Source organism: Atta cephalotes, assembly GCF_000143395.1.
Source record: "Atta cephalotes unplaced genomic scaffold scaffold00037, whole genome shotgun sequence".
Lineage (NCBI taxonomy): Eukaryota > Metazoa > Arthropoda > Insecta > Hymenoptera > Formicidae > Atta > Atta cephalotes.
In genome coordinates, this window is record NW_012130101.1 from 2,429,039 (window position 1) to 2,439,404 (window position 10,366).

Genomic DNA, 10,366 nt, shown 5'->3' on the forward strand with positions numbered 1-10,366 from the left:
GAAGCCAGGGTCTTGCACCTACATATTGAAACTGTAGTGCACATCGATTAATCTTATAGCAATGTTATCGTCTTGTTATCTCTTCATTGGAAAAAAACTTTTTACACAGTCTAATCAGATATATCAACTATAGCTCATCTTTATATTGTTTATTCTAGGAAAGTGAGAGAAAAGTGCGCTCGGTGTCGTTTCCCTTTTCTTTCCTGTTAGCTAAATAGATATCGACGATCCTGCATTAAGCATCATTAAGACCCGATGACTGATACCGCGTATAAAACTGATGAGATACATCCCTTACTTTAATCATGATGCATAATAGGTAAGAGCTAGAAATATGCTACGTCTTACATATCACAGAGCTACGCGTACACCCGCTATCTAACATTGTTATTTCATTAAAAATGCTATTTTATTTAAAGACAAGCAGGAAGAAAGGAAAAGAAAAAATATTAAAAAGACAATTTTTAAATGCTTAATAATATAATCATAAAATAATATTAAATATATTATATAATAATACAATATTATATAATAATACAACATAATTATATAAAATATAAATTATATAATAAATTATATAAATTATATAACATATTATATAAAACATATTATATAAAAATATAATCGAAATAATTATTATGCAGCAAAATGTAAATAACTTTTTAGAACAAAATAAAATGCAGATACCATAAGTTAATAATGACTGTTCCAATATTGATGGTCTTTCATCGATTAAACATTAATTAATTAATTAATATCAATATCGGTCAATTAATTTTATATTAAATTAGATTGTATTATTTCTTTCCGATCACTCCAAAATTGTCGCAATTTGATAGCGGGCATACGCAATGCGCGAGAGTATTCAGTATTTTTTCATGCTCGCAACACATACGTTTTTCCTATTATTATATCACTATTCGTCGACGTACGCAGTCAGATTGACAAAGTAGGCGCGTCGAGCTCAATATTCGTCGATCAAAAATCCTAGAATCCAAGGATCCTTCAATTCGAAGATTCAGCGATCAAAGAAATCGAAGCAAACAAATCTAATCTTCCAGGGATAAAACCACATAACGTGTCCTTTTCAGAAACACCTTTTTGAGGAGGGAGAACAGAAGAGCAAGCATTAAAATGATGAAATCTTCCACAGTTGTTAAGTACTTATGTTCTGCAACAAGAAGTAAGATTTTAAGAATCCAAAAAAATGAAGAGGTTTTAAAGCAATTTTAATCGCATTCCTAAAGCTCAAAATCTCCTATAATTCCAAAAAGATGCTAGACTCATGAAATCTCAAATTTCCGAAGTTATTCCAAGGTGTCGCAACTCGAAACTTTTCTTGTTCTGAAACTCTTTAATCTTTGAGAGCTTTGACATTCCTATCAGAATTTCGTTCGGATAATTTTCGGTATCAAAATACTGATACTTTTCAATTCCAGATCTTCGAGGAATTAAGGAATCTTAACAAAACTAAGATTTGAAGCATTAAAAGATTCAGCAACTTTAACAATCCTGTGTTTTTTACTTTGTTCTTAAGATCCATCCGCTAAACAAGAACAAAGCTGAGATATTAGCAATCCAGAAATATGAACCTTCAAAAATGCAAGGATCCAAGAACACGAGCATCCCGATCCAGGAACCACGAATATATCCCATTTCGTTGAACATTATTGACTATCGTTCTTTTTTTTTTTCGTAAAAAACACCAGAGATTTTACGACAATTAACGATGTCCGAAATCAATCCACGGATCATATTCGAGTACGTACCTAGAGTACGCGAATCTAAACGAGTCGACTGGGATTTTTCTGTAAATTGGGACTTTCGCGTCCCAGTATTTCGTACACTGTGTGTGCGTGACGAGTTGTTAATTATTTTATAAAAGCGAGTCTCGCGAGTGAATAATCGCCACGCGGCAACAATTAACAATCATTAATTAATAGCGTTCCTGCGCGAGAGCGTTCCTACATTTATTTACCGATATCGATTCTCTGGCCTGTTCAGAAAGTTTGAATGAAAAGAGTAAAATCTTTAACTGATTGAGATTAGTAGAAATATTTAGAAAGAAATGAAACTTAAGGAAACAAAAAGTCTAAAGATAAGATAATTAATAATAGTTATTAAAACGGTATGATTAGCTATTATATTAGTTTGTTATTAAGAAACAAAGTCAATGAAATAAATGCTCTTTAAGAAATTAATGAAATCTTATACCAGCTGTCTTTCTTTCTAACTGAGACCAGAGAATTATCTTCTCTTTTTCTTTCATTTTTTTAAAATCATTGTCTCTTTCTATTTCTTTCTCGATAATTACATGATATACGGTGGTATGTGCAGAGTAATCTGGAGGCTCGCAAAATTGCTACACGCTGCTAATAAAATATATCACATGCCCCAACAGCGTGCGCCAATCTCGTTAGTTTAATAATTATTAATCGGGCATGCTGATCAAAAAACGTCCTCCGATACCACAAAGGGTTGCTTCAGAATACAACAATATGTTATATCCTTAATTCATTATGCGTAAGATGATTCAGCTTTCAACCAGTATCGTCTGACTCCGCGAAACAATAGGTTCTTCAGGCTCTGAATTACAAATTCGAACATTTTAGCTTGTTTTTGTCCAAGGAAAAAGTTACACTCAAAAATTCAAAATAAAAAGAACAAAAGTTTTAGAATTAGAACTTCTAATCTCAGGACTCAAAAATCCTGAATTTTGAAGAACATAATGCTCCAAGAAACATAAGCTCGAAACTTAAAATTCTTTAAGCCCGCCCAATCATGAAATCAAGTAAGGGAAACGAAGTAAGTTACTGGTTGAAGGATGAAGCATTAGCAAAAAGTAGCATAAACATTATTGTTCGGAGTGATAGGAGGTGACGCGGCGCAGTAATTTGGTTGCTTGTAACTAAAATAGCAGGTACAACTGAATTTGGGGATTAGTTTCGATGGCGGCCATCCTGCGCGAACGGTGCGCAGAGACAAGACCACTCAGTGGCCAATTGCATAAACATCAAACAACAATGTATCATATAATTATTCGTTGGTTCAACAACAAATCACTTTCGATATATATATAAAAATAAGGTATCAAACTTTGCATCGAGGTACACAGCCATCTTGACTACGTGCTTAATTTACGTTGTCCTCTAAAAGCCATCTGCATGTCTTCAAGGATCCAGCGTTCAAACCTTGCCAGAGGTCTCTGGATTCTGAACTTCGACCGGAGTCGAAGAAGTTAAATACTTAATATTTGCAGAGGACACTCAAAAATTGGAATTCACGAACTTAGGTTAGAAGGACGAAGGATATATCAGAGTTCAAGAATGTAGTGGTATCCGAGAAAAAGATCTCTAAGTAGAATAAGTAGAATACATTTTAGAATATGTTCTATACATAGAAAAAAGTCTCTATAAATATATTAGAATGTATCTTGAAATGTATGAGAAAAATTCCAAATGTATTAGAATATCTAAGACTTGAATTAGAATTTTAGGGCAAGAATCTTCTGGAGTGAAGAACTCCGGAGAAAATCAATGGTCTGAGAATTTTTAGAAGTTAAAATTTGTCATTCGAGTCCAATGTAATAATATTTAGAACTCGAAACATTCAAGATCAAAGTTCTGTGGACTCAGAAGTCCTATATAAGTTCCAGATATCCGGAAGCCATTGATGATTCAGACTTTTAAGAATCCAGAGATCTCAAAGCTCGTTTGAATTTTTATAAGATCATCGGAGCATGAGATACTTATTTTTAACGCTACGATTAGTTGTATCGGGGAGAGAGAGAGAGAGAGAGAGAGAGAGAGAGAGAAATAGAGTGTCCAAGATTGGTTTAGTTCCTGTAAGTGAAGCTGTTTTATAGATAAATAGACATTCTTAGCTTGTTCTAATTTGTCTTTCTCTCTCTGTCTTATTTCTTTGCTTCGTTTCTCTCTTTTTCTTTTGTAATTTCCCGTTCCCGAAACAAAGGGCACGACAATTTGTTCGTTATGCCAGAGCACATAAAAAACGGCTTAATTTTTATGCAAAAGGCCTTACAAATTTCCTTCCTATTAGAGCATATCGCGCGTTTTTATTTCCTGGGTATTTCTTCTGCGTATGTGTAATCACGCGAACTATATATAAATAAATTATAAATTAGTAGATCTGATATATAGTCTTAATCCACCCCCTTCTATATGTTTCGTGCATTTCGGAAAAAAGCATTTATAATGTTGCTACAATAATACTCGCATAAGAGGATTATTATTTATTCTCAGTTATAGAGTAGAGGGATTCGTGAACCATCAACGCGATGGTTAACATCTAGAATCGATATTATAACGTGTACGCTCTGTTAACGTTGCTAATACTACATATAGAATTTGAAAAACTGAAATGTGCCGATCAATGCATTTCTTAATTAATACATTAATTATTTCTGCCAATTTAACAATTTAAATCCATTTAATTCGTCAAGCTTCTTAAGTAAAAAAGAGAATACAACAAAAAATATATGTTTATATACATGCCATAAATAAAATAATTAATATAAAATAATCTCATGTGATTTATATAAATAAACAATTTAGTACATACATTTATAAAGTAATAACTTTTTCAATTTAATAATTTTATATTTTTTTTATATACATTTTTTATGCTTTTAATAATTCGATATCAAATAAAAAAAAATGCCAAATTTTTGGAAGTGAGATTTGAAAGTTTGCCTATGTAATTGCGACAATTATTTTATAATTTAATACAATAACAAAAGCAATAACACACCCTATATTCAATCTCGAGTTTCTTGTGCGCTTCCAAGTTTTGGCAGTGACGCGAGTTATCATGCGTCTTAATATCTCAACATTGAACTCAAATTGTTAAATCGACTGGGCACTATTCCAGAAAAAATAAATGAAAAAGAAAATGAGAATAAGTATTACATTAAAAATAATATGATAGACTGCCGACATTAAGGTGTCGGTGTTAACGGGAAATAAAAAATCAAGGTTGTTATTTCATTCAAACAAAAGGCACATTTTTATACTCGAATCTTTTTCGAGTTAAAAAAAGAGTATAAAAAAGTTTAGATAATTTCTTTTATTAACAAAGTTAATTTCTTCTTAGAAGGTGTTAAAATTTCCAAAGCATAAATCCTGAGATTGCAATTGTTTGAAGCGCTGTGCGCGAATGTAACTCAGAAAATATAGCAAATTACAAAATAAAACTTTGCTTCTAAGCTGTGTTCGGAGAGCGCGCTTTATAAGTCTTTATGTGTATAATCTCCACATGCCAAGAATGTACTGGCTTAAAAAGATGCAAAACCATGAGTTTAGAGCATCATTCTCATCAATAATGCTAATCATTAAGAGATTATATCGTGTTCGTATTTGAACAGATTTGTAAAGATAAAATCATTGAAAAGTAAAATCATTCAAAGATTGATCTTCATATGTACATTCTTATGCGCGCATTTTATTTTATCATATTCAAGAGTGTGATCACATCTGTGTTGTAAAAGTAAAAATTTGCGTTTTACTACGTTCTTGCTTAGAGCGTGGAATTTTTAAATTTAAAAAATTCTACACTCTCTTCTCTTGCATACAGTTCTTGATGCTCGCAAACTTGCACGCGTCTTGTTTACAAGTACATATTAATTACAATATTGCCTTTTAACAGAGAAGATGAAGGGATAGGATTGTAGATGTAAAGATCACTCATCAGCATGATCTATTGCATGATTCCATCCTTTATGTTCATTGTTTTGAACAATAAAGATAGAATGACACAATAGTAATGATACGCGCGCTCTCGGAACGCAGCCTTAATTTATCTTTATCGACAGTCTATCATAATAAATTGGATCCATTATTCAACGTAAGAGCGATTGAATAAAGCCCGATAGGCGGGACATACTTACTTTTCATTTAGCCCGTACCCCGATGGTCTTGCATCGTGGAAGGCGTCACTGCTGCACCGGCGTGGGTGGATACGGATAGCCGTACGGCGGCACTGCCTGAAACTGGCCGTAGCCCATCGATTGGTATGCGCAGGCACCAGCGTTGGGCGGCGGTCGGTTGGTCTGGAAAAACTTGTTGTTCACAAGATTTTGAATCCCAGAGTCCGCGTGTCCACTAGACGGCATCATGAACGGCGGCGGCATTGAGTAAACATTGGGCCCGCTCTGATTGCCGCTGAAGCCATTCTGCCTATTTTGGAAACGATTACCCTGGTATCCAGTCCTGCCTTGGTATCTGGGCGCACTAGTAGCGCCCTGATGTGTAGGTTGACATGTGTTGTTAGTCGCCTGGTAGCTGTTCTGATAGCCAGTAATGGATTGTCGTTGCTGGTGCTGCTGCTGATAGGAATGTTGTGGTTGATAATTGTTCTGCCGATTAACTTGATAGCCATTGTTGCGCTGATGACCACGTGCCACGGTTTTCTCCTGAACCATTTGGTTGTGATGTTGTTGTTGATTCGCCTGCAACATATGCTGCCAATTGTTTATTGTCGGGCTAATGTTGTTTCTAGGACTTCCGTGAGAAATGTTATCCTTGTTGCCTCGTACGTGGCTCCACCGTTGCCGTCCCTTGCCGTATTGATTCCTGACAGAATTTGCCATGTCCGCCAATTGTGGGTTTATAGCTTGACCGGCCTCCTCTAGCACTGCGATCAACTCCTTCGCCTGTCTTGCATTATTCGGTGTGAAGTAAGCATAGGCAGTGCCTGCGCTCTGGCAGCGACCGGTTCTGCCGATCCTGTGGATGTAGTCCTCGGAGCTGTTGGGGTAATCAAAGTTGATAACGTACTTTACGTCCTCGACATCCAAGCCGCGTGCTGCTACATCTGTCGCGACCAAGATCATAGTTTTCCCGTTGCGAAATTCCGATAGAACGTAATCGCGCTCCGGCTGCGATTTGTCGCCGTGGATTGAGATTGCAGACCAGCCTTCCCGTTTAATTGTCTTCGTTATATCGTCCACCTTCTTCTTCGTTTCCACGAAAATGATCATTTTGCTGCCGCGTTCGGTCCCAATTTCGCGTAACAATTGTGATAGTTTCATTTCCTTCTCATGTTCTTGGCAGATCTCAACAATCTGCCGAATGTTGTGATTGGCCGCCAAAGTCAAGGACCCGATATTAATCTGGATATAATCACTGAGAAAATCCTCGGCGAGCGCTTGCACTTCTTTGGGCCAAGTGGCGGACCACATGAGAACTTGCCGATCAGGTCGAATCTGCTCGATGATTTTGCGTATCTGTGGTTCGAAACCCATATCCAGCATTCGATCAGCCTCATCCAAAACCAGATATGTGCACCTGCGCAGATTTGTGGTACCTTTCTCGAGGAAATCGATCAGTCTACCAGGTGTTGCGATACAGATCTCCACACCGCGTTCAAGATCACGAGCTTGAGGCCCCTTCGGCGAGCCGCCGAAGATGCAGGTGTTGCGAATGCATGAGGACGAGCCGAAATCACGTGCAACAGTTTGGATTTGTTGAGCCAATTCGCGCGTGGGAGCGAGAATCAGAACAATTGGTCCGTCACCTCGACTGAGACGAGGCTGATGATTGATGTGCACCGTCGCCGGAAGGATATACTAAAATGAAAAAAAAAACAATGAAAATAAACAAATATGCATCTAAAAAATGCATTTAAAAAATGCGCTTTTTGTTAAAATATTTGATGTTTTGATTATTTACATTGAGTGTATTCATAATGACAATCGCTCACTAATCGCTCAGTGATTCCTGCACTCTTTGAACTACTGCACACAATACAATAAGTTGAAGTAAAACAAGTATACGTTTGCACCAGTTTAGAGAATGTAGGAATAAAGAACAGACCTAAAGTTTTCTATCTACACCTTTCTTGATTAATTAACCGATTGAGTAACCGATTCTGAATATAATAGTTTTACTCAAATTATGTTATATCAATTTTTACAATTTAATTAATTCAATTAATCGATGTTATACTTACAGCCAAAGTTTTCCCGGAACCAGTTTGAGCAATTCCGACTAAATCTCGTCCGCTGAGTGCAATTGGCCAGCCCTGAGCTTGAATTGCAGTGGGTTCGGCAAAACCTTGCTTCCTGATCTCTTCCATCACGTAATCTGGAAAGTTGCTTTCTTCGAAGGCTTGAATGGGAGAAGGCGTATTGTTGCCTTTAACAGTAATCTCTTTGCCCGCATGATACTTGCTGATCTCGTCAGGTGTTCGGTTCAAGATGTTAACGTGAGGAACGTACAAATTCTTCGTTATCTTGGGCAAATTTGCCAAATCCCAACTAGGCTTCTTCAGTAAATCGCCCGGAGTCTTCTTGTGATTTTGTTGCTTCTTTGTGCCAAACTCTTTTTGACTCTGCTGTTGACTGTTCCAATAAGTTCCGCCAACCCCTCCATTACGGTTGCCATGATCTCGATTTCCTCTAGATCTGTAACTAAAAATTGAAACCTTCATCAAAAAGCAGCACATAAAAAAAATCTTTTTAGATTAACTTATTATTTAAATCATTTCTCGTACAAATATCTTTTTATTTGTTCAACTGATTAACACTGATTCTACAACTCAGGAGTGCGCTCTAAAACATAACACTACAATAACTAAAACTCTATAATTAGACTAAACTTTAGAATTTATATACGGAAGGAAGATAAAAGAAGGAAGATGAAGCTTACAGGACTAGAATGTTAAACTTAAGCTTTAAGTATTAAAAAAATTGATCAATCATGGTCCATTCTTCTTTTCATATTTGACTGTGGTTGCGTTCGATTTGAATGTTCACGCGCTTTAAACGTTTATAATTATTGTGATATTTCGTGCTAGTTTTTTTATCATTTTAGTTTTAGTTACTAGAGCGTGACGCGCTCTTCTCTCCCCCTTTCGTTCACTGGATATATAATATTTATTTCCTGTTCTCTATTGTAACGAACTATGTACCCCTGCACGTGCATTCTTATATAAATTTTTTGTATTTGATAATCTGAATACTAAACATTCGGATCTTAATTTATTTCTGAAAACATTACAATTATTATTCTGTCTTTATAGTTCATTAGACGTAAAATAAAGATAGAAGTGCTGAAAGTGCTGAATTTCTTATGGCTTAAGATTTAAATATTGCTGGTATTATCCCGGATCTACAATCTAGATTTTTAAATCTTAAGCCATAAAAAATGAATTATAGGCATGGTTTAAATCGAGGATTTAATCCGGATCAGAATGTAAGAACCAACCAATTACAGTCGAGCGACAGGGGAATGCTCGACTGTTGATTGGTTTCTATATTCTGATCTGGCTTAACCCTCAGTGGAAACTAGAGGTTTGTTGAGGCACGCGTCGCGTGCTCCAACATGTTGTAATATGCTCCTACCAGCATAATAGCTCTTATTCATTTCAACGCGCTTGATAGAGTAGGAGCTGTGGTAGGAGTATATTGGAGCATGTTGGAGTTTGCGATGCGAATAAATCTTAGGCCAATTATTCTCCTCGTATTCGACTGTAATTGGTCAATTTCTTACAGCTTAAAGCTTAAAACACTTATTATGTAGATGGGAATCGATTCTGTATCTTGAAATGAGATGAAAATTACAAAAGTGAGCGAATTTATTAGAATACTGATAATTTCAACACCTAACAAATTTGCTTTACTTTTGTAATTTTCATCTTGTTTGAAGATACAGAATCGATCCCCTAGACTTGTTTGTCGTACGACAAAGATTTTAAGTTCATTGACTGACTATAGAATGGAGAGATCTAATTTTTTTTCTTGTGTTTTCTAATCAAGACTTGAAATACTTGAAAAAAAATGATTTATCGTACGATAAATTTAATATTAGGGTGAAATCACACGATATGGAAATCAGCATGCGAGATAGAGGATACGTGATTCGAACAGTCAATCAGCTCTCTTCGGCATTTTTCTATCCCACATGTCTTTATCACGATAAGGCTTATTCTATAATAAAGTCATAAGCGGTAAGTTGTAAGAAATTAACCAATTATAGTCGATTATTCTTCTCACACTTAACTGCGATTGGCCAATTTCTTATGGCTTACAACTTGCGACTCTATTGTAGAACAGGCATAAGACCGTTATTTCATTTGCACGTTTTTGTCATACGACAAATTTTTCAAGGCTATTGATTGGCTACAAGATAGAGAGATCCAAGAACCTCTCTGTCCTATGTACATTTGTCGACGAAAACGCACAAATGAAATAGCGGCCTAAGGTTATCGATCAGGGTATGTAACTTTTTCTCTAGAAAACGGAACATGAAAAATTTTTATGTGTATATATATATATATATATATATATATAGAACATATACACGCATGCATAACTAAAAATTTTTAATTTTTCTACTATTTCTTATTT

At 35.7% G+C, this 10,366-nt stretch overlaps 1 protein-coding gene across 1 annotated transcript in view; it reads right to left on the reverse strand.

The window, feature by feature from the left end:
- Window positions 1-5,950: 5,950 nt before the first annotated feature.
- The window catches only part of LOC105621842 (DEAD-box ATP-dependent RNA helicase 20-like), a 24,034-nt gene continuing 19,618 nt past the window's right edge, over window positions 5,951-10,366 (reverse strand). Inside the window, exons 2-3 of the mRNA XM_012203281.1 lie at window positions 7,969-8,442; window positions 5,951-7,585 (exon numbers count right to left, since the gene is read on the reverse strand). Coding sequence (XP_012058671.1) covers window positions 5,951-7,585; window positions 7,969-8,442 — 2,109 coding nt within the window. The remainder of the gene's footprint in view (window positions 7,586-7,968; window positions 8,443-10,366) is intronic.